The 25,775-nt window shown below is 31.6% G+C and overlaps 2 protein-coding genes across 2 annotated transcripts; one reads left to right on the top strand and one right to left on the bottom strand.

The window, feature by feature from the left end:
- The first annotated feature begins 262 nt into the window (after positions 1-262).
- On the top strand, positions 263-6,105 carry LOC105321081 (uncharacterized). The gene is made up of 5 exons (XM_034466741.2): positions 263-333; positions 723-932; positions 1,951-2,006; positions 2,965-3,102; positions 4,809-6,105. The coding sequence occupies exons 2-5, from the start codon at positions 723-725 to the stop codon at positions 4,837-4,839; spliced, it is 435 nt and encodes a 144-aa protein (XP_034322632.2). The 5' UTR covers positions 263-333; the 3' UTR covers positions 4,840-6,105.
- A 7,926-nt stretch (positions 6,106-14,031) lies between these two features.
- Positions 14,032-15,768, bottom strand: LOC117685136 (uncharacterized). The gene is made up of 7 exons (XM_066079870.1): positions 15,214-15,768; positions 15,077-15,106; positions 14,898-14,930; positions 14,767-14,802; positions 14,556-14,573; positions 14,301-14,318; positions 14,032-14,118 (listed from the first exon to the last, which is right to left on the bottom strand). The coding sequence occupies exons 1-7, from the start codon at positions 15,357-15,359 to the stop codon at positions 14,040-14,042; spliced, it is 360 nt and encodes a 119-aa protein (XP_065935942.1). The 5' UTR covers positions 15,360-15,768; the 3' UTR covers positions 14,032-14,039.
- Between the last annotated feature and the right edge of the window lie 10,007 nt (positions 15,769-25,775).

Raw genomic sequence — 25,775 nt, 5'->3', positions numbered from 1 at the left:
CCATGGGCCTCTTATTAATTATGTGAAAGAGCATAAAATCTAGGAATAAAGATGTGTATCTTTAAAACTGAACTATGTTACAAACTTCTACAAACATTACTCATTACAGCTAGACTACTCTTTCAAAATTGAGAATATCATCTTTGCGGGCACAGAACTAAATATAGTCCTTTACATAAAAATTTCATTTAACTTTAAGGTCCTTGACACAGTGGACACTAAAATTGCTTATTCAGAAATTGCAACATTCCTAATCCACCAGTCCAAGAAATTGCTGCAGTGAAAACAAAAGAAAAAGGACAGAGAGTGTCCATTAAAGGAACTGTTGAAAGAGTAAGTGTAGATAAAATGAACCATCACATCACTAGTCTCAAAATACAATACGTATAGAATGATCCATAATACATGGCATATTATTTTAACATTTAAAGAAAAAAATATTAAATGAGTATTTTATATTTCATAATATTTAATTTATTACGTAACCATGTAATATTATTAATTGTTTATTACTTTTCTGTTATCATGATAATACTGTAACAAAATTCAGCTTGGCTGTAGTTGTAAAGCACTCCCTATACAAACCAAAAAAAAGTTTCGAAAAAAATGCAAATTGTTATGCTCCTGTTCAAGTGTATTAAACACGCAGCTAATCTTGTAAATCTGATGATTCAGATTTTAAAGGAAAAAAATATTGATTTCAAGATATTATCTTTTTACAGATGTCAAGTGTCCTTGAAACAGGAACCAGCAAAAGAAAGATCATCACAATTAAAGATCAATCGGGATCGATAGAGATAAAACTTTGGGGGAATATGGTCAACCTGGCCATCGATTGTGAACTTGACCAAACAGTTCTTCTTTCCTGCCTAACACTAGACCTTTACTCAAACCGTGCAAGTTTGAACTCGAACCCCTCAACAACTCTAGAGGTATAACCATACTTCATCTTTTTTAATATGGACATTATCCTGTTTTTGGGTAGTCTGAATTTATCATAAACTTTAAAGACTTTTCCACCATGCCTTGGCAATAAGAGCTAGACCTATGATAAGAGGGAATTCAAATTTAAAATTAACATGAAATCAACTAACCACAAAATGAATGCAATAAATATTCAACAATTTATACCCCTCATATAACACTTCAAACCTTACATTACCCACTTATTTAAAAATTTTACCCAGATGTAATGTTCAAAACTTATCCCCTGTCATGCACCTCTAAAGTTTTACAAACTAGTCAAAAAATTGAAAATTAGAATAGAATTTACTAGATGCTTTCAAAAACTTTGAATTGGAAAATGATGATGTGATCACTATTTGGTAAGTATTACATCATTAAGAATTCTGCTGCAATTCTATATTTTATGATACTGAACTCTATTAGTTACAATATTATTTAAACATATGGACAATTGTAATTCTTCATACTGATCCTTTGTAGAAAAGAGTGTATGCACATATTAAAAGATTAAGGGGACCAGTTCAATATCAATTAAGGACTCTGATCTTACAAACTTACTAGTCAGCTTAAATGTATACATGTCCTTATTTATTCAAACCCATTTACAATATCTGCAAATTACTGTGGTCCACTTCACATTTTCATTTCAAACTGCTAAATCCAAATTATACCCTAAAACCTTGAAAATTAGCCGGATTTAACAAACGGCCGCGCTTAAAAATAACCCATCTATTTCTTCCACTGAAAATTGCTCAAGATTTCAAGGTCATGCAATGACATCCATAGACATGTATTGTACCTGGTCATGTCTATAGATTTAAAAGATTGTTAAACAGGATGCCTCATCTAAAAAATTTAATTCAAAATTATCCATGCATATCATTATTATTTCTGTGTATATGAGTGTTAACCTTTCACAACAATCATTAGAAACAGCTTTGTTTAAACAAAATTTCAAATGATTTCTTTTTCTATCTCTTTCAGGTCTTGAATGAAGAAGAACATGTTAATGGCATAATTGAAGCTGCTTGCTTTGATGAGTAAGGGCAATTATTATTGATAATCTCATAACATTTAACACAAGGCGAATTGCTACAAATTTTAGTGTGAAGCACCTCTATGGTAAGATTAATCTAAAATGTGAAATTCATGGCTCTACCACCTCCAGGGCATCATAGAAACATCCAAATACTAGTATGCGAAAAAGCCAAAACTTTCAAAAATCTTCTATACTTCTCCCACACATATGAGGAAAAACAATGAATGCATGGTTATGATGTCCATGAAACTCTCTACCAAAATAATGAAATTTATGGGCCCTTGGTGAGAAGTTCAGGCCCTAGGGTGGGGCCACTATGGCCATATAGTAAAAATGCATTAAAGCTTAGAAAATCTGCATCTCGTTTTGTATCAAATATATATGGATGTCTTGCACATCTGTAAGGAAAACTGAATTCATTATTTTTTAGACTAGCAAGCCCTCTACCATAATTATAAATTCTATGTCCCTTCAGGTAGGGCTTCTGACTCCAGGACCAGAAAAGTCATATAGTGTCAAGTCCATTCAATGATTAAAAAGCTTCTTCTTTACTTCCGCTGAGTCTGCATTAAAAAAAAAATGACTGCATATTAACCAAGAAAATAAAGACCTGTTTATTTGATGATAGTTTCCTTCTGGGTGGTAGGGATAGCGCTGATTAAATAGAAATATGGCGGACAGTGCCTATTTACGAGCAATGTTCAGCTTTAAGATATTGTGAAAGCATTTTGAAAGGGTTCAAGGGGAGGGAGTTTTATCAATTAATAGAGTTATCTTCCCTTCTTCATATTTAGTAACTAATCATTCAATATAAATCAAATGTAATTAAGGTGACATACTATTTATCGAAATAAACAAAAAATCAAGTGAAATTTATCAAAAATTTCTTTCCCTAAATTGTTAACACCTCTATTCAATAAATCAAAACTTACCACAGTTTACAATTTGAATTATTTTAGAGATGAGCTATCCATCCTAGTGAAGGATCATTTATGGAAGATGGAGGGACACCTCATGCAAACAATATTCCCATTGGGTGAATTTTCACCCAACATGATGCTGAAAGCTATCACCAGAGGAAGGAATATTGTGGAGATGTAAGTTGTAAAAATTCAAAAAACTCAATTAAGTCATCTTTCAGTATTACAATTGTTGAAATACACATAAGTTCTGACAGTTTTAAAAGACTACCAATCCAAAATACTATCTATCACAGTATTTTTATTAACCCACCTTTGTAAAAAGTCACTTACAGTAAACCAAGCTTATAATCAATGCTTAAAAATAAGTAATTATCAATAGGGTAAAGTAAATTATCCATATATTTAAGCAAATTTTAAGGTCCTTGGTACTTTGATATAAACATCTTCTACAGTATTTTATATGCTTTTTATAGATATATCGAACTTGATACACTGGTAATCCCATGGAAATCTTTACAACTCTTTGCTTGATTGACATCAAAATTTATACATAACTCCTACAAAGTAAAAATCCCTTCTTTGTTTTGAGGTCACATATCTTAATGTGTTAATGAATTAAATTTGTATTAACATAGGAGTGTCATTTACTTTAAATATTGAAAACATTTTGCTTGATGTAGATCAAACTTGATAAACCAGTAACTCGTATAAAGTACTTGTTCCTGATCTTAAGGACAAGGTCATGTTTAAACCATTTTTATGCCCTCGCCCTATGCCTATCAGCCCTTTCTGTCATTCCATCATTCACTTTCTGATCATTACCTCAACAACCCTTGGGCACATTCAACTCAAATTTAATATATTGCGGTGTCATATTAACATACAGGTTGTGTTCCAATATCGTTCTGGTCCGATGATTTTTCACAGAGTTATGCTTCTTAAACTTGAAATTTAGAAATTCACATTCTGATCATTATCTCAACAACCGTTGCACTCATTCAACTCAAATTTAATGTATGGATGACAGATGTGTCGCAGAAATATACAGATTGAGTTCAAATTTAGTTTCGGGCCGATGGTTTTTGACAGAGTTATGTCCTTGAACTTTCAAAAGAATGAGAAAAAAATGACCATTTTTCACTTCCCACTCATTTTAAAGGATATTTCATATGTGTTTTTTTTTCACTAAAAAATACAGGTTGCGTTCAAATTTTTCCAATCCAATGATTCTTGACACCTATACCTCTTGAACATTGAAAAAAAAAGGGAAATTCTTTGTTTCCACTTTTACATTTGATGGGGTGCTTATATAAAACTGATAATTCATATGTAAGTCATTTTCTAGAAAATACAGTTCAACTTTGAATGTGGTTCCGGTTCAATGACTTGACAGAGTTATGCGTCTTGAACTTTGAAAAAAATGACAAACTCTCGGTTTCCGCTCTCTACCTTTTGAAGGAATGCATATCTAAAGCGGATATTTCATATGGGGGTTATTTAATAGAAAATACAGGTTGAGTTTGAAATCGGTTCTAGTCTGATATGCCTCTTGAACTTAAGAAAATTAAGTAATTCTCAGGGATACTAACTTCTTTTAGAATCAAACAAATGTTTCCATTTAAAGTTTTGGCTGCTTGCGGGGGCATTTGTGGCGTTACAACACATCTAGTTTCAACATACAAATTATTGTCAGCTCACTCTTTTAAGAATCCTTTGCTTCATTCCCATTTAAGGTGATGTACGGGAAGTCTATAATTAAAAGTACATTTTAACTCCTTATTTAAAAGGTTACAACATCATTATACTTGTACATTTATTTATAAAAAAAAACATACTTAAGTTAAATTCTAATTGTCTACTTCTTTTCCTTCTATTGATAGATCATCAATTGAACTTGCTGAAGAGGAATAAATTGTCATGACGGATTAAAAGTTTGCTCTCCTCAAGACATACTTTGACGGACTATGGTCAAGATTTTTTTTTTTTCTAATTTCTAGTTTTCATTTCAACAACGAAATGTTCAGCTACCATAAGAAGACTGGTTCTTTCATTTTAATTTTGAAATTTTTAAGTAAGCACTAAAATCTTTGGTCAATTTTTTGTGAAATACAAATTGCCTTTGCCCTTTCTCTGTTAAGGCTAGAATAACTAATGTTCAGCCACCATCAATCATAATTTTAGATATTTTGTGAATTTCTGGGTTGTTTTTTTTTTTGTGAAATACAAATTCCTGTTGCCTTTGTTAAGGCTAGAATAACTAATGTTCAGCTACCATTAAGCTTTTCAAAGAAAACAGGTTCTTCGTTTGAATTTGCTCTCCAGAAGACATAATTTGATGGACTATGGTCAAGATGTTTTTATGTTTTCTTATTTCTTGTTATAATTTTAATTTTGAAATGTTTAAGTAAGCAGTGCTTAAATCCATATTTTCAGATATTTTGTGATTTTTTTGTGATATACAAATTGCCTTTGACTTTTTTGTGGAATACAAATTGCCTTTTCCTTTACTCTGTCAATGCTAGAATAACTAATGTTCAACTACCATTAATCATATTATTAGATATTTTGTGAATTTCTTGCGTGGTTTTGTGAAATACGAATTCTTGTTAAGGCTAGAATAACTAATGTTCAGCTACCATTTAACTTCTGAAAGAAATCTGGTTCTTCGTTCGGATTTGCTCTCCTGAAGACATAATTTGATGGACTATGGTCAAAATGTTTTTTTTGTTTTTCAATTTCTTGTTTTCATTTCAATTTCGAAATGTTAAAGTAAGCAGTGCTTAAAATCATATCTTAGATATTTTGTGAATTTTTTGTGAAATACAAATTGCCTTTGACTTTTTTGTGGAATACAAATTGCCTTTGCCTTTACTCTGTTAAGGCTAGAATAACTAATGTTCAGCTACCATTAATCATATTTTCAGATATTTTGTGAATTTCTGGGGGGGGGGGGGGTTGTGAAATACAAATTCTTGTTGCCTTTACTTTATTAAGGCTAGAATAACTAATGTTTAGCTACCATTAAACATTTAAAAGAAAACTGGTTCTTTGTTCGGATTTGGTCTCCTGAAGACATAATTTGATGGACTATGGTCAAGATGGTTTTTTTGTTTTCTAATTTCTTGTTTTCATTTCAATTTCGAAATGTTTAAGTAAGCAGTGCTTAAAATCATATTTTCAGATATTTTGTGAATTTTTTGTTTGCCTTTACTCTGTTTAGGCTAGAATAATTAATGTTCAGCTACCATTAATCATAATTTTAGATATTTTGTGAATTTCTGGGGTTTCTTTGTGAAATACAAATTCCCGTTGCCTTTACTTTGTTAAGGCTAGAATAACTAATGTTCAGCTGCCATGAAACTTTTGAAAGAAAAACTGGTTCTTTGTTCGATTTGTTGGAGTCTGTAAAAATTAAATCTGTACTGTACTACACAAAACAGTGCAAAATGGAATGCTTCCAACATTTTTACCTATCCTGGCCGGAAGGAAACAAAAACATTAATTTTCAACTTTTTTGTTTTGAAAATTGTTTATTATTCGATAGAGACGCTTTAATTATTTTGTTTTAAAATCGATGCACGCATTCTCGAGATTTTTGGGCTCCAAAGTACTGAAGCGAGAGTCCGCGTAGCTCAGTCGTTAGAGTGGTGGACTTGTGTCCAGGCGACCGGGGTTCACTCCCCGAGTGCCGAATGTTATTTTTTCTTTAATTCTGTTTTGATTTAATACGATTTCATCTTTGAAATCATGAATTTTAAATATTTATGGTTTTAATTTTATCAGAAATTTCAATAAAAGCGCCTTTTGTCCAGCAAACAAAAGAGCTCGTTTCAAAATACCGTTGAAATATATACAAATAAATGTGCATGCGCTCTTATACTGTTTCGTATATCCCTGAATAAGAACTAATGAACTACATCATATATTATATTGACAGTCACATTGTCAAAAAAATAGCCATATAGGCTTCATAAAATGACGTCAAATACGCCATCAGTGAAAATTAAGTTACGAAGATTTGACACAAAATCATTATTTGAATGTTGTGCATTTGATTGTGAATTAGTTTTAAAACAATTTGATTAAAATAAATAAATAACAATTAATGTTAAGGTCAATTTTGCTTCATATATTCATTTCACCATGGATCGAACAGAAATTAACCATGCATCGGACAGTTCTATAATAAAATAAAATTTAAAAAAAAAATGATTAATGCAAAGCATTTTCCTCGGACCACTCAAAATTCGAGTTTTTTAGATACTGCCTTTTTAATCTAGAGTTCCAGTAGGTGCTGGCACGATAAATTACCTCTATGGTTCATATTCATGTAAACAGAAGCACTAGTCTAATTCCTGACTGTAGATTCAAGGATTTACATTAAAACAAATCTAAATACCAATTGAATAAATTTAATTTTCCAAACCTCTGTATTTTCACATTAAAACCAGAAAATTTTCTCATTTTTAATCTCCAATGTATAACTGTGCGATGCTTATAGTATTGTCCGATCCATGGTGAAATAGCTATATAAACACTTTATTTATTTCCTTTATTTCATACCTTTTGAAGAATTTCGCTAAATTTTCTCGAATAATTAAGCAAGAGTAAAATTTGGAACTTTTGAAACAAGTTTTATTTATATCTGGACTTTGAAAGATAAAAATCCAAGGGTGTCCGATGCATGGTGAAATCCACAAGATTTCTCAGATATGACTGGATAGTTTTTCTTTAAATTTTCAGGGATGATAGATAATGATAATATCTCCAGGCTTTTCTTTACATTTTGTCAAAGTTCATTTTCAGTCGTCCATTTCCTGTCCCGCAACAAAAAGCTTGTCGCATCGAGATCTCTAAAACGATAGAGACTTGAACATCCAGACTTTATAGTATGATAGACCGTGTTTAAACTATTTTGTTTTGTTCGTCGTAACTTCCGGTCGTCACCGGAAGCTCTTCAAAAATAATTTTTTAAGCATTAAATATTCTTTACATAGAATTGAAATATATATAAATATTTACATATGTCATCTATCCGATGTTAAATAAACAACAACACTCTACTTCCGGTGAGATATCTCAATTATCTCGGGTAGCTTTATAAAAGCAAATTTTTGTACCCTAGATATCTTAGAAACTGTAAGTGATCAAGACACGAAACTTACATGGATGATAGACATTTGATTGAACATGTGTTTAAACGGTTTCATTTTGTCGACCATCGCTTCCGGTACACACCGGAAGAGTTCAAACAAATTATAAGCTGTTTATCAGTTTAACTGTTTTCCTTTGATAATTTCAGTTAGCTCTATAAACAATCATGTACGATAGGCAAGTATACAATCAATATTAAATTTAATTTTCATTGAGCACTTCCGTTTGTCCGTTTCCTATCCCGAGACAAAAAAACCTTATTTTGCCGAGATCTCAAAAACGGTAACGACTTGAACAACCAAACTTTCTGAAAGACCTATGTATGTAATGTGGCTAGTGGATAAATGTACATTAGGTGTCCAAAAATTATGTATTCATTTATAGTTTCGGCATAATGAGTATAGATTGAAATGATTTGAAAAAATGAATTGTTTAATGATTGTCTTCTTACTAATCGGAAGTCAACACTAAAAAATCATTTTTATTATAGGTGGTGTACTTTTTCCTTTTTGTGTATGTCTACATATACAAGTCTTTTGTCTGTCTTAGATTAAGAAAAACCTCCGAAGTTAAACACGAAAATATACACAGGACCGAGTGACTGGGACAAGGTGTGAAAAGTGACCACCTGTGGGGGATTAAACAGATGCAAATACCGATCGGCGAAATACAATGTTAAAACAAAATGACTGAATTTTCACTTTTAATAAAAAAAAATTCATTACGGCAGGGTCCATGGGGGTTATAATTATTAAAAATCTTAAGTTTATAATTATTTACAAAGAACTACATACATGATTAATTAATCATTCTCTCTCTCTCTCTCTCTCTCTCTCTCTCTCTCTCTCTCTCTCACACACACACACACAATACAAATGTAGTTTATAGCGACCTGGTGCATTCTTCTCTATGTACTTAATGTTAATCATTATATACATCATTATAAAAATCAATATCAAGTACCTAGGATGAGTAAGAATGCCCTGTTGACCGGTTGCACCCGATGTGTATTTAAAAGTGCCAAAGATGGAACTTTCAAATTTTCAGCGATTTACGATTTTATCTTTGAAACGATCGATTTTCTGTTTTAATTTTATGAAAATTATTAATCACAATGATAGCGCTTTTTGTCCAGTATAAATATACATGTACTGTGGTTTCATTAATATTCAAGGGTATCAATTTTTGTGGTTAAAGTGAAAATCACAGTTTCAAGGATACGTAAATTCGTGGCCAATGACACTATCAATACAAACTGTTAGTAGAAATTGCACTTCAGTGAACATTTATTTTCATGGATAAACTTAACAACGAAATCCACGAAAATTGGTATTCAACGAATATTGATGAAACCACAGTATGTCTATTTAAATATTTTGATCCTCACTTCCGGTCCCGAGATACATTTATCAAAGAGTTCATGTTTTTGTTTGATCACGATTTTTTTCAAATTTCAATTAGAAAGTTAAAAATTTCACTGATGATTATTACTCTTTATCCGCAGTGCCCTTCACACTCCGAAAGTCCATCGTAACTTCCGGTCGTCATTGAAAGAAACAAAATTCATTTTTTTTTTCACCTTTTCTTGTTTTAAAATATTTTTTCAGTCATGTTACCATACAGACCCTATAATGAATGGAGAATATGTATTTTTGTTCTAAAATATATCCACGTTAGAGTGTAACACTTTTGTCCGGACGACCCAGGTTCAATCTCCGAGTGCCGACTCTTTTTTTCCCCCTTAATTTTGTTTCGATTGAAAATATTATCTCTAAAATTGTGGATTTTACTAATTTCCGTTTGAATTTTATCATAAATCACAGTAATAGCGCCCTGTTGTAGAATTAAGATATGTCTGTTGAAATCTTTAGAGAGGCTTACTAGAATTTTAGAAGGTGTTGAGAAATAAAAGAAACTATCTCGACAGCCTTTTTAAGGTCCATTCAAACGGAAGACCTCTCGTTGCTCGCAACGAGATTGCATCTAGTTATGTTTTTGTTTTTTGTTTTTTGTTTTTTTTTTTGGGGGGGGGGGGTTAATTCTTTCGTTATTTTTTTTAATTTAAGCAGCCTCTACCAATTAGATTGAGTGTGAGAGAGTGAGCACGCGTGAAAGAATATTTAAAAAACTGTATTGAATTTATTTATTATGTTTCTTGAGAGTAAAAAAAAAAAAAAAAAAAAAATATTTCATTAGCATTGCTACACGAGGCCAAATCAAGCATGTATTTTACTGTTTAACATGTTGTTGTTTTTTTTATCTTATAAAACATACAGTCACTGTTGCTGGCAGGAAATCTTTAAAATCGAACGGGAATATAGGGATTTAATTTGTCTCTACCATGATTTGTAGTGAACCTTTGGAATTGTATTGGTTTGAGACCTTCGTTCAAAACGGAGAAAAAATGATATTATGTACGGGTTAACAAATCTGCAGACCTTCGCAAAATGTTAATTTATACCTTAGAACATTATTCACGTTTATCAAAATGAATCAAACACATACGACCTAGAATCATATAAGTAATTTGACATTTTAAACACTATCCGTCTTAAATTTATGAGCTAAAAATTGATAATTTTTCATCATAGTGGAAAAAAATACAAGCGACCTAATTAGGATAGAATTAACAATTTGTGGATGTTTTAACTACTTTTCGAACTTTTCTGGCAACGTTTTTATTTCCGAATTATTTTTAGGTATTATGAATTCATTGTGTATGTTTTGTTTTCTCTATTGTTTATGATGTATATTGATCAGTAAGTTTTAAAAAAGTATCCCTGAATGCTTATATAATGTTAGAAGGTTTCATTTAAGGTGGAGTAATCCTTCTAGCGCCTCTCTCACAGGTGAATGAAACGTGACACCTGTATTCTGATTGTTATCTATAAACGTATTTGAATTCGTTATTCATTCATAAAATCATTTTTTAAAGTCTCGAAATCACTTGGTGGGCATGTTTGTTTAACAATGAATCCCAGGGTGTATATTTATAAGGGCGTTCACAATTCGTAACCGAAAAAAAATTCATATTTCTTTATAAATTGAAAAAACGCATTTTGAACAAAAAAATATCTAAGGGTTGAACTTCCGATATACTTACGTTGGGATAACTGTCTTACGGGAAAGTTTGTTTTGTACATCAAAAAGCGAGTATGCTAAAATCATATTGACAAACGATTAATAGTACGATTGCCTAGTAGAGAAGTTTTGATGATGTATAACATAAATGCAATTTATTAAACACCACTAATGTTTCATCGTCATTAGTTCTGAATTAAATTTTTCAACACATAAGCACAATTAAGGTGAAAACCCCCCAGAAAATACTATGTTTTTTTATATTTTAAAAACACCGTTTGGAGACAATAATGACAAAGAAGTAGTTGATTTCCGTTTTGTCCCTCATTCATTTATCTGAAGTCTTGTATCCAGCAGTACAGCGATTTGTCCCCCTTGTCTGCTTTCTACATTCATCCCGTCGCGTTTCTGCGTGTCGGGTTTGCTAGACTGGTGGAAATCCATTCTTCTGGTGGTCTACATTGAAATATCTGAAGTTTTTCTGGCTTTTTTAAAACAATTTTGATATTTTTTGTGCAAGAAAAACGGAAGAACCAGCGCTACTGCGATAACTGTAAATTCGCCGCCTCGAACTGGAAGCGGCATTCTAGATTCATATATATATATAATGTGACAAACACACACATAAAACAACAGTGTTGTTTACCTATTTCTCGCGAGATGTCTAAAATGCACCAACTTATAACAAATGTCATCAGTTCCGTAAAATGTATTCAACAGTCTGTTTGAATAAATGTTTCTGTTTGAATGGGATGAAGGAAACCATAAAAGCGATATTAGTGAGCAGTAAAGTCCTCGTTTTATTAATTAGTTGTGAATGAAACATTTTATTCAACTTGTAAATATTTAAGATCGATCGGAGAATGTTGCCTCCAGTTTGAGGCGACGAATTTCCAGTTCTATAATGGCGCCTGTTCTGGCGTTTTCCTGACATCATTAATGTAAATTTATTTGCAAACCCATCAATTATGACAAGAACAGTTTTAAGAAGTTTTTTAAAATATTGTTTAAAAACATACAATTTGAAACAATTTTTTACTAAACATAATTACATATTAATGTCAGTGAACACAAATAATCTGAGCACACTCAAGGTATATTTTTTCACAATTTAATATTTAAGTCGTTTGACTTTGAAATTGAACTTGGCAAAACTCCATTTGATTCTGGTTTCTTAGGAATTCTTGCCAAACTCCATCTCTTTTATTCGTCACCAACCTTTTTGTCGACTTCAGGCACCAGTTTCCTGAGAGATTCCGAGGGTCGAACTGACATTTACAACGGTTAGTATTTTTTTAGCGTTATACCTTTATTAGTTACGTAGTCGGTTCAATCTTTCTTTTCTTTGTTTCATCCCGATTTTGCAATACCCTCCTAATTTTTTTTATAAAAAATATCAATAACGATTTTTCCATATGTAAAAAAAAATGTATTATTTAAAATACCTATTTTTTCAAAGTTACAAAAAGATATTAATCAAAGGAACGACCACAAAGGCGTCAAGCTGACATTTTCTTTTATATATTTTCTTTTAAATATAGAATATCAATAATTTTAATTTCTTTACTAATAGTCGTATATCAAATAATTTTAGAATAAAAAAGTAAATGAATTATGTTTTGTATTGCTTTAAAAACAAAAATGAATATAGTTTCTTATAAAATAAGTAGTGATGGGTTTTTAATACAATAAATCTTCATGGTTACAAAAATCGAAGAAATTTCAAAGATCTTTAATAAATTGTCTTTCTGCTTAAACAGTCTTTTAACAATTTTCACAGGTTCATAATTTAAATACATTAACAGTGTGTTATAATAATAAATCATACTTTTATTTATTTCAATTCACTCAAGACATTATTGAAGAAATTACATAGAATACCGTTTATGAAAAAAATATGGGATCTAGAATATCCGAAGACGCTAATGGAAAAAATCCCCCCGTCTTTTACTAATAATATAATAATTCAATAGATGCTTGTTAAAGTAAAAAAACTTTTTTTTTAAATAAAGTTGTAAATATTTGATATAATTATTTTTTGCGGAAACAAAAATGAAATAAATCAATCATCATATTTGATAAGAAAAATAATCAGAAGTACCCAAGGGCGTCATCGGAAATATTGGACACAATGATAAACGGTTTTTGTACACATTGTCTTCTGTACATTTTCGTCCAAGAGATAGTTATATAAAAAAAAATGCCTCTTTTTTCCTAAACGCAAACTTTAATGTTACTTTCTGGAATATATTGAAAACTATTTTTTTTCCAATGTGATTGGAAATATGAGTCATCACACCAAAGCAGAATTTTTTTTTTAAATCAATCAATCCATTGCTCAGTGTCCAGATTTCTGGAACTATAGATACCAGGTTTTCTTTCTTTCAAGTAATTCAATTGCAATATACACAACTAACAATGCAAACACTTTTAAAAAAATATTTATTAATTTTAAAACATGTCCATTTTCTCCTCCTGTCTGGGGGGAAGGGGACCTCTGTTAATCTGAAATTAAATCAAACAAAATATTGCTAAATTCATAGGGAAAAAAATACAATTTATTTATTTGTTTTTTTTTTTTCATTTATGTCTTTGAAATATTTGTTTGTTTATTTAGGTTTAGAAATTTATTCAAACAAAACACTGTTAAAGTCATGACAAAAAAAAAATAGATTTTTTTTTTGAAGTTATATTTAATTTTTTTGTTTGTTAATTTTATGTAAGAAATTTAATCAAAGACATTACTGTTAAATGCATGACCAAAAAAAAAATTTCATTTAATTTTTTTTTTAATTACATTCAAAATATTCATTTGTTAATTTTATTTCAGTGCATTCATTTTATTTTCAATCATCAACATAGACTTAATTTTCCAATCATTTCTCGGGCTCCTCGGGCTCCATCGCCGCAGTGGAGGTGCTGGCCGAGGCCATACTTGCGTTTCCCTCAAGCGATCTGAAATTTATTGTACACAAACCTCATCATTAGGTTAGAGAAATTTTTATCTAATTCATTAACATTTATATATATATATATATATATATATATATATATATATATATATATATATATATAAATTCGTGACAATAATATTCCCATTATATCTATCTTATTTTCAACCTTAAATGTAAACTTACCCAAATACAGTGTCATCCCTATGTAAAAAAAATTAATATAAAACAAATAAAAAATAAATATAGAATTAATAAATAAATGAAAGAAAAAAGAATAAAAATAGACTATCTAATGAAATACTGAATAAATATTTGTTAACAAATAACTGTATTTCATAGTTCTTAATTTACATACACGTAAAAAGTTATCATTAATTTTCTCTTTCTTTCTTTTCTTTTTTTTAAATGAAATCGTTTTTATATAAAATAATAACTCACAGCAGTTGTCTCTCGAGACTAAAATAAAATGATTAAAAGACAGTGTAAAGAAAATGCGCAAAATTGGTTAGATAATGTTATACGTTTCTATGTACATAAAAGCATGAATAAATATCGTAAACATCCAAAACCATTAAAAATGACATAAATATCATACAGTTAGTATTTGATATAACAGATATTCTATGGTGATTAAAAAAGACATACATACCTACTGTCCAGAAGGCAGTAACTCTCCGTGGTTGAACTATGGGAAAAAGGAGGTAAAATTTGGAACTAAAAAAATCTATATATATTTAAAATTAAACCAAATGAAACATGTAAATTTGTTACGTAACTTACTCGTCGCTAATTGTGACGATTTCGATCCTTTTCCTGTTAAATAAAGAAACATTGTGTGATTATTTGTATTCATTCGAGCAAAAAAAATTTTTTTACATATATAACCATTCAAACATTTAAAAAAAAACATAACTCAGTGACAAAAATATTTTAATTTAATAAAAAAGAATCATACTAACGTTGGACGAATCGGCGCATTGGGGGGTAATCTAAATGAACATGAGAATTTAGGGTCACATTATATTTACTGCATACTAGAATGTATAAATTACAAATTTAATATTTAAAAGGATAAAATCAAAAGTAATTTACTGACCCAATCGGCACCGACGGAGTGGATGGACTAAACTTAAGAATATATGAAAAAAAATATATACGTATATTTCTAAGATCATTTACAAGAAATTGTGTTTCATTAAATATAAAATGTACTAACAGGTTTCCCCTCCTCTTCTTTGACATCGGCGTGCTATATATGTACGGACAGAATATGAAATGCTATTAATTTTGAGTGAAAGTTGAGTGTAGAATTTATTATTTCTGTACAATAAAACAATTGAAACTTTTAATTGTTGGGGAAAAAATACTAACCCTGACGAACATCCCGGTGAGGAGCTGTACGTCCTCTTTCTGGATGCTACTGGAGTACTTTACATATGGGGGAAAATGATGATCAATTTTATTGTTTTTAAGTGTAAATCATAAAGAAAAATTTGGTTTAAGTAAACAGAACGGAGATTAAAATCATATACACTGGAGAGTACGTTTTATTTCTAAAAACAACACAAACGACACTTACGAAGAAAGAATTGGAGTGGTACACTGCTCCATACTTAAACCAAAAAAAAAAAAATTAAAAGACTAATTTACAACTTCGTTCTACATTCTATTACAAAAGATATTTTCACACAAAGCTGCTTCATATTTCAAGTTATCCCTAAATTTACTTTTTTACTTTACAGTTGTCTGGCTGAAGTTCTCATTGTAATGTGTGTTTAAAAAAATTGACTCACTTGTAGCTAACTTTTTTTTTATTAAATCGTGTTATTTTTTTTTCTATTATCAATTACTCACGGACATGGCAGGTCATCCAAGTCGCTAATCGCTTGCGCGAGATTTCTCATTACTTGACGCACTTCCCCGCAAGTACAGCGACTTAAAATTATATTTAAGAGAAATAAATAATTTTATCGCTATTTTTCTTGTGCAGAATTTACTAGTTGTATTTCTGAAATAAATACTAGTTGTATTTCTGAAATTAAAAAAAAAAAAAAAACTTACATTGCCATGTTTGAATCCTAGTAAATATATTCCAAAGACAATTTTATTGAGCGTTTTCTTCGGTTTTAATACAGCTTTGAAAATTTTCGTGCTCATTATAATTTTAAAGAAATTAAGAAAAATATTATAAATCAAATTTCGAGGCAATTTGGGTTTAGGAAAAAAAGATGGAGGGGCCCATTATGCTTTCTTATCTTTTCTGAAACTCATCCTTTCATTTTTTATGTTACTTTGATTTTTTATTCTTTTGTTCATTTTTTTTTTTTGGTAATTATATTTGGTACCCCTGCTGTCAAATTTTGTCGGAATTTGATATATATTATCACTATCTTAAAACTTCATCGTGAGAAAGGGATGAAGGAGATCGGTAGGTACTTTTCTCCTTAGAAATTGTCTAAATGACTTTTTGAAAAATGACATGTTTGCAAACTTAAAACCGTCAAACACGGCCACTAGGTTAATCACGAGTTCGAACGCGTGACATTAATTCCCTTACGCACCCTCCTAACTGGTTTGGCCTACAATTATTAAAAGGGAATTTCAAATCAAATCAATTGTCGTTCAAATCAAAACAATTCATAAAACTTAAAATTATCGAAAAAGCGACTTTTTGTGTAATCAGTATCCTCGTCAGGTACAGAATGACCAAATAAGCAAATTTTGATAGACACAAATGTATGTCATAATGGTCAGACGATATACACAATACAGTGATTGTCTGTATACAGAGTCCAAAAAAATTGGTTATCATCACTTTTTATTTGTTCGGGATCACCCTAACCCGCACTGTTAACGGGTGTTAATGACTGATCAAAATATCACGTGAAAGGGTAAACTTTAATTTCATGATTAAAAGTTCAGAATTAGTGCATTTCAGTTATTTAATAACACTGCTACATAAAAGATAAGATTTTATTACCTCCTTAAAATGCATTTTGTGATTCTTTTCTCTGTCTGTATACTATTTGGAGGGGCATCGGGATGTGATATGTGTAAAATTGATTTTGGCAATTTTGCAACGTGCACTGGTGAGGAGGTTTGTCCCTTTTATGCATCATACGTAGAGGTAGAATGTTTCATTCGAAATATAACCACCTTAGTTCCGATCGTACAATTAAGAATAAGGGTAAATTGCGGATCTATTGTACAGTATGTACATTTATGCAAAGAGACCCAGATCAAAGACATAGTCATGCTGGACTCGACAGAGAAAAACCACAGGTGCAGAGGTAATTATTTATTTATTTCTAAGGTTAGACCGATCATAAGAAAACACCGATCGTGAGAAAACTCCGCCCCCTGTTACTTTTATCCAATGAATAAGCACAATTAATTGCCGATTGCATCACATTTCGCAATGGCTTGCCGTTTCGTTAATGGAAGGCCTTTGTGCCCTGGTAATAATTTTTTTTTACTCCAAAAAACGGATAGCGGAAAAATCTATTTTTAATGTTATTAGCTAATGTAAATAATTTTTTAGACGGTGGCTATAAATAGCCACGGTCTATTGCTACGGTCCTGACCGGAAGAGTATTTCTCACGGGGACCCTAGCGGATAAGGAACGACAACTCTGTTCGGTATGCAGTGTTACACGCAATGTTTTATCTATATGTCGATTTCAGAATGAGAACTAATTTTAATCTTATCAGATATTTTAAGCATTAAAGCTGCTAATCATTTTGTACCTATATTTAAATAATCTCACAATAATCGCTTCTTGTTTTTTTTTTAAACAGGTTTGCCATTTTATATTTCAGCAATTATGCTTCATCGATAAATTCAGTCATTTTCAACGCATTAATTTTAGTTGAGGCAGAATATTTTTTTGTTGTTGTAGCTTATTCTAAAGAATTCACAACATATACTGACAATGAATATTACATAAATTACATTTTATTGAACTTAAACCGATCAATGGCACACTTTCTTCTACAAGTGTGCATGTGTTTTTAAACATACAAAAAGCTTGAAATTTACGATACAAATGTGTTTAATTTTGGTCTGACCTGTGATTTACCTAATTTTGTAACCCACTCAGCCTGTAGGAACATTAATTTTATTACATGCACCTCAATATTCATCAGACAATATTTACTACTGATGTTGACGCTTTACTTCCTGCTGACTTTCTCTCAAACACGCTAATCGATCGGCCTCGGATTGTAAAATTCACGTGCAAATCAAGTCGCCATTTTACAATTTTACATGTATACATGAATAAACAAACCACATTTTACGATGCTTCAAAGATTTTCAGTTCAGATTTTTTTGTAAGCAAATAAGGGATTAAAGACATGCTGTAAAACGTCTTATGGATTTCTCGGCGTGTCAGCTCCTGTATCTCTAATTTGCAGCAAACGCTAGCTTTTTGTGAGAAAAAACAATCGGTTCAACTCATGCAATATTCCATATTCATTTATGGTACATTGTGAACGGTAATGTAAGATATAATAATTTTGTTCACTTAACAGTTTCTGATGAATTGTTCACAATAAACTGAATAACGCAATTCGATGAGCGAAGCACAATTCGGACTTTAATCTATATGCGCCCATCTCTGCTATAAGAGAACTTTTTCTTTGGTTTTGGGGATTTTGTCGCTAACAGATAACATTATTACACATGTACGTAAATATCGCCCCTTTTGTTCTCAAATAATTTTTAACTCGCGAGTACAACTCTATTATGAGCTATCTTAGACATTTGTTTTCATTTACAAATAGGCGGGCCTATATAAATGCGTCAGTTTGCAATCGAAATACACACCTGTCATCACTCAACGAAATGCTACATCGGCCGTAGCGTATACATCCATGCTATATTTGCGATAAATAATGAAACATGAAGGTAACAAAATGTGCTTCATAGATAACTGTAGTATTCTGCTGAGCTACAGAACTATATAGCTTTCCGAAAATATTGCCGGGATTTGCAAACCCTAGATCTATTGTATAATACATGCAAAGAATAAAATGAAATTTATATACACAGCTGTACGGTTAGAAAAAACATGCGTTCAACTTGGATTTTGTTTGTTTGGTGTTTTTAAAAACTAATTTTGAATAATTAATCAATATTTGTTATAAGTTTACTAAAAAAAGTTTAATGTAGCAAGTAAATTATGCGTGTTAAGTGTACTGAGAAGCGATAAGATATACATGTTACTTTCCCAAATTCGTTCAAATGATTTGAATAAATCTATAGCTAAATACAATAAGACAAATGTTCTTTAAAACTTGGATTAATGAAACTGCCGCGACTGAATATTGTATGATTTTTTTTTTCAAATTTGTATTCACTTTCGTTGCGAGCAAATGGAAATAATCCACTTAAGTCGAAGATAAAATATTGATTGACTCTTCTGTTTCATGATGACGTGCATTCCAGAAGCAATACCAGTTTTCTCAAACAGGTTCTTGTAAACCATTCCGTTTTCTGTACACCTAAATTTATTAACTGACTATGAGGACAAAGCAAGTGAGATGCACATGGTCCACAAGCAAGTGTGATGATGCAACTTTTCCCCCGTGAAGAAATTGAGGGAAAATGCTGTCGAGAGGGACAATAACCGTACTACATGTATGCCCAAATAGTTAGTAAAAACCTGATAAGTACATGTATTTTATGATACCAAAGTTTTATTTGTTCTCGTTACTTTGAGAAATCTACAATATCTTTAAAGCATAATAGTCCAATCCACAATTTTCAAAAGTTGTTCCCCTTTGCGGGGTCAACCCAAAGGTCAAAAGGAAAAAAACCCAAAAAATTCCCTTTCTTTATACAATCAATTATTTGGGCGTACTGTGATAAAATCGCTTTGGATTGGAATTATTCATTTGATATGTGGTGGCAACCCACATATTTAATGAGTCATTTTGGTGCAATCAAAATACGTACATGTAGTACATGTATAACCGAAAACGGAGTTTTAATGTCAACTGATAGATACAAACATATAGATACAAACATATAGATACAAACTTCTATACTACAAAGGCTCCTATGATAAATCTATAGGATTTCCCCAAAAGATGACGATAAAGAGACACAACAATTGTAAAGAGTGGATTGTGATCACAACTACGATTTCCACATAATTATCCATGTAGGTAACTCACGACCAGTTGTGCGAGTAAGCGTCAGGTATTAGTACACGTATGAGATGCGGCTGTGGATTTTCTACAACAATAATTACCATACATGTAATATGCCACTTTCAAACGGCGCCACCGTCTAACAGTACTTTCAGTACTTTGATTTTTCCTCCCAATAGACGACGCAACCACCGCAACAATGCCGCCAATGTGTAAGTATGTGCATGATTGAAGATGTTGATTTTGTTTTATTTTTTATTTGTTGAATAATTTCTCGGGTGCAGATACACTTTGATATTGCTTTTTGCTTTTTGATATTCAAATTTTAGCAGACACTTCCTCTGTTCAACCCTCCTTAAATCAAATATGTCGCAGACCAGTCGACCGTACAACACACAATTTCAACACGTACATACTCTCAAACTGTCACAGCGACCCCATTTACCAACATTGATTCCACACTTACAATCCATATCAGTACCCCGCATACTTTGACATCAGACATCACTACATCACATCATACACGCACCGCAGACAGCAGTACACTGTCTACTCGACCCACCATTCTCTGGCCGCACAGTGTATAGTACACGCAAACTATCATCATTTCTACTTTAATTACTATCATTTTTAATACATCACTTTTAATACATCACATTCTATCAACATCAATACTGATAGAAACATAGAAGAAACTCCGACGACAGAGGAGGTCACGGCACAGGGACATCGGCAACGACTTACCGGGACAGTGACAGCGACACAATCCGTAAAAAGTACACAATCTGACTAACGTTCCTTCTTGTGATTGGCATTATTATCCCCTCGCGCAACTTGCTATAGCGTCGCTGCTGTGCATGTGTGCGCTTCATTTCTGTGAAACCAACATATTCTTATAATACTTATGTTTTTTTTTAAAAGGAATATATAAAAAATTTTGAATATAATTTTACTTTGTTTTTTTTTCCCCTTATTTTTTTTTATTTTCTTGCTTCCTACAGTTAATTATCACAAACTTGACTAGTTAAGCATATGAAAAAACTAACCGTAGGCTGTCAAGAAAAGTCTTTCATCATCAAGTACATTAGGTGGGAAAAAACCTGCAGCCATGTTCATGAAGCTATCTTAGGACTATGGTGTGTCCTAAGTACATCTTAGGATACGTCTTAGTCTTAAGTCTGTTTCTCGAAGCTCTCCTAAATTTAGGAACCGCCATAACTTTGTCCTAACTTTAAGACATCACCTACCTTGTCCTAAGACCATCCTAAAGCTATAAAATCACGTTTTTAGGGATACTGGGATGTTGTGAAGCCTTTTCTTAAGACCGGTAGAATAAGGCAATATTTTCCACAGTTCCAGCATTTTCGACAAACATCAAATTCCTAATCCGGGAGGGGGGGGGGCATAGTTAATTATTCTATCATGTATGTTCATTTTAACAAAATGATGTGAAGGGGGACCCCAAACTCTCACCAATTCCCCGTTGCTATATGCCTGCCTTGGAGCTGGCAAATTAAGATATTTTTTTTTCGCAAATACTATTTCTGTCGGACGAATGAAAGTTATTCACTTATTTTTGTATCTACATTGTACACTAAATGAGTTAAATTCATTGTTTTGATTATAATAATTTTCGATAACAATTATTTAAATGTCCTTTGCTATAAAAAGTAAATTTACATCGGGTTACATATACCATGCGTGATCATTTCTAATTTTTATCACTTTATTCTAAAAAAAAAATAATCTTTAAAAATTTGTAATGTTGAATGAACTGTATTTATATATTTTCGAGATATATTACAACTTATTTCTTATTTAACATGTTCGTGTATTCTATATATTGCAGATTAAAGGGAAATTGGTTGTGTTTGTACGAGTACATGTGTTTCCTCGTGTAACGTTTCAAATCCTATGAAAATCGCGTGTTTATGTATTACATATACTTGAATGACAAGATTCTCAAATGTTAATTATGAAATGACAATACACACGTGTTGTTTACATAATTATCTGCCTGTAAGCCAATTCTGTCCTGATAAATATTTTCTTTTTTTAAAAAGAACAGTGATTTGAATTTTTTGGGGCTTGTAATATTTTTTTTTTTATTATTATTTTTTTTTTTGGGGGGGGGGAGTGTTTATTTAAAGAAAAACAAACTAAATTGTTATTGGTAACTAATATATTTAGGTAAATGTAAAATTATTAAAATGCATACATTAAAATTACTGGTTTTAGGCCTTTGTGTTAACTACCGAGACGTACAATTTTCTCTGGCAAAATGTTTAATCATTCATCCCTACACAAGTCTCTCAAATTCGATCTGAATGAATAAATGTGAAAAATAAGATTGGTTGTAGAAGGTTAGGATATCCTAACTTAAAATGTTCCTAAGTTACCGTCGAGCTACATCTTAAGACGTGTCCTAAGTTGATCTTAGGATGTTCCTAACTTTTTTCCTAAGTCATATCTTAGGAACACACTTAGGTCATATCTTAGGAAAATTTCGTGAACATGCCTGCTGTTCACCTACTGTATTTGATTAATGCTTTTCCCCCAGTGCACACGTTTCATTGTATAAGAGACATCTTTTCGAAAAATTTGGTGGGCGTTAAAACGACCGTTGAAATATTTCAGCTTCAAAGAAGCTACTGTTCTTTTCTCTTGTCTTCTTCTTCCTTCTTCTCCTTTACTTCTTCTTTCTCTTCTCCTTTTTGGTCTTCTAGATTTTGTAAGTACTGTTCGTACTTATAATCAAACATATATACCAGTCTGCCATCAATGTCCCTTAACTCCCAGAAGGATAGGGGTCCATTGCTATTTCCCAATCCCAGTCTTCATGCTCAGGGATTGGTAAAGCAGTATCCAGCCCGTTTACCGCAGCCGAAGGAGTTGAATCGTTTGGTGTTAAAGGCATTTTGAAAAATGATAAAAAATTGTAACTACTTTTTAAAATATACCCTAAACTTTTTTAATATACATCCTTTTTTAATGTTCAAGTGCGCATGCTACATCACCGCATTTTTTCATGTAATTTTATTTATTAAAATATCTCTCTCTGTGCACAGGTAAGTATACCTTATTTTCACTGTTTCCTCAAAATAGGTCATCTATATCGACCTATTATTTCTAAATAAAATTCACGTATTGCTTAATATTATCTATTTTACGTTATCGATACTACAGCGCATGCTCTCAAACCATTGAATCATCTTATGGTTTCGTCATAACCTAAAACCTCCTACTTTTTTTACGCATGCTCACTAAATCTGTATATTCAACCTCCCTTTCTTAAAGCAACCAATGAGAACACGACCTCTATAAATTTACTGTTCTAAAAAGTCCCCCTCTATAGGGCCTCAATAGTAACTACGTCACCACCTCTATATTCAATCCTCCAATGAAAACACGACCTCTATATTGCTACCTTTTCTAAAAATAGTGATGAAAAATCACCTCTATAATACAACCTCTCTAATACAGCCAATCAGAAACGAACTCTATAAATGCAATTACGTCATCACCTATACCTCCACCTCTATATCAGTAGTAATAGTATGCTGATTCTAGCACACTTTAGATCCACCCATTCCACTCTATAAGTCTACCAAATATGTAAATATAGCAGAAGGCTTGGAGACTATCCCTACCCACTGTCACTCTTAAGAGCCACCCATTCCACTCTATAAGTCTACCAAATATGTAAATATAGCAGAAGGCTTGAGACTATCCCTGCCCACTGTCACTTTAGATCCACCCATTCCACTCTATAATTCTACCAAATGTAGCTAAATATATACCAAATATGCAAATAAAGGTAAGGCTCAAATTCATTTACTTATGTGCTAACAGAAGGCTCAAGATCTGACTTCACCCATATAGATCCACCCATTCCACTATATAAGTCTACCAAATATGTAAATATAGCAGAAGGCTTGGAGACTATCCCTACCCACTGTATTGTTAAATATATACCAAATATGCATATAAAGTTAAGGCTCAAATTCGTTTACTTATGTTCTTACAGAAGGCTCAAGATCTGACTCCACCCATATGATAATAAGCAGAAGGATTAAACATCACCCACTATATCTTACAGAAAGCTTGGGAATTTAATGATTCCAGAATTTTCCATTGATAAATTCTTAATATCATCATTATATAAGTAGGACATTAGGTTTAATTTATTCATTCCATTTGAAAATACCATCAGGGCACTGACTAGAATTTAACAAAAAATGGAAAGTGTTAGCATTGTTTCCAATTTATTAGTGGCAAACTGTGACGATGATTGCAAAAAGTCCTTGAAGAAACATAAACTGAATTTCATTTTCCTCTTCGTAATTTCAACTATCGTTATTATACTTTTATGCGTGAATACAGTACTGTTGGAGGAAAAGCGAAACACAAGAGAGCTTTTAACAAGCGATTGCATTCAGTGGAAGTGTGTGAATTCTACCTATATACCTCCAAAATGTTCATATGTCGACAAATATCCACTCAGTGATGAGGTCTACTTAAGAATATGTCAGTCGGATGGAGACGTTTTAATAGATATACGATTATTCAAAGATGAAGAAGGGACTAGTGATGGAATACAAATCACCAAAATGCAATGGCAATATTTGAAAAACTCAATAGCTCACATAGATTCTTCAATAATGAGAATATCGCATTGAATATATTTTGTAATCATCATTTCTTTCAACGACGAACATAGGCGTTTCACCGTCGTCCTCAAACGACTGAGTAAAGTGGGGTTGCGCAGATTTGTATGCCATAGTGCTGTTTGAGTTGAGTTGAATCCCCAATCTGTTATATATACCCCTCACAAAGTAATAAAATATAATCAAAACAAATGAACAGTTCAAATATAGCAAACAACTATTGTCTTGTAAAGAAGTAAACAACCATGGTCTTGATTTTGGACTCTTGATATTGATTACTCAGCATATGTAAGCAAGTGCCGAACAAATTTCTTGATGTTCGTTACGTTTTCTTCTTTTCTTTCATTAAATATTATGTAAACGTGAACCACTTTCATTTTTGCAATGTCCTAACCAAGGTATATAGTTCATAGGTTAGTGAATCTTTATGTTAATATCAGACTCCCAACTTTTTATATTTATAAATTACAACTGATATAAATTTGATATGATAGATATTTTTACAAATTCACATTTTAATGTGTACAATAACTTCTTGGGCAATGACTCGTCCTTGTTAACGCAATACTGTTTAAAACTTGTTTTGACTGAATAATATTGATTTTGATGACTTAGCATATCGAGAAATTTCCTCATTGATTGTGACGTTTATTTGTATTTTTACATTAAATGATGTAATTCAAGCTAATCATAATAATTAAAGCTTATCGCAGCAATTAAAAGATCATGAATTTAGTTCTGTATGTGTGCAATAATAATATATTCAAACAAAGCATATAAGGTCTAAATAGTGAAAATTAAAAAAAATGTTTTTTTTTTAATTTTGAAACAATAG

This window comes from Magallana gigas, chromosome 1 (genome assembly GCF_963853765.1).
Source record: "Magallana gigas chromosome 1, xbMagGiga1.1, whole genome shotgun sequence".
Taxonomy (NCBI): Eukaryota; Metazoa; Mollusca; class Bivalvia; order Ostreida; family Ostreidae; genus Magallana; species Magallana gigas.
Note: the sequence above shows the minus strand (reverse complement) of the source record. Positions and strands in the feature narration are given on the sequence as shown.

Coding starts and splice junctions, on each gene's coding strand:
- LOC117685136 (XM_066079870.1), bottom strand. CDS start 15,359: ATGTCAAAGAAGAGGAGGGGAAACCTGTTAGTACATTTTATATTTAAT. Junction 15,107..15,213: donor ACTCCGTCGGTGCCGATTGG/GTCAGTAAATTA, acceptor ATGTTCATTTAG/ATTACCCCCCAATGCGCCGA. Junction 14,931..15,076: donor AATGCGCCGATTCGTCCAAC/GTTAGTATGATT, acceptor TTTATTTAACAG/GAAAAGGATCGAAATCGTCA.
- LOC105321081 (XM_034466741.2), top strand. CDS start 723: ATGTCAAGTGTCCTTGAAACAGGAACCAGCAAAAGAAAGATCATCACA. Junction 2,007..2,964: donor GAAGCTGCTTGCTTTGATGA/GTAAGGGCAATT, acceptor GAATTATTTTAG/AGATGAGCTATCCATCCTAG. Junction 3,103..4,808: donor GGAAGGAATATTGTGGAGAT/GTAAGTTGTAAA, acceptor TTCTATTGATAG/ATCATCAATTGAACTTGCTG.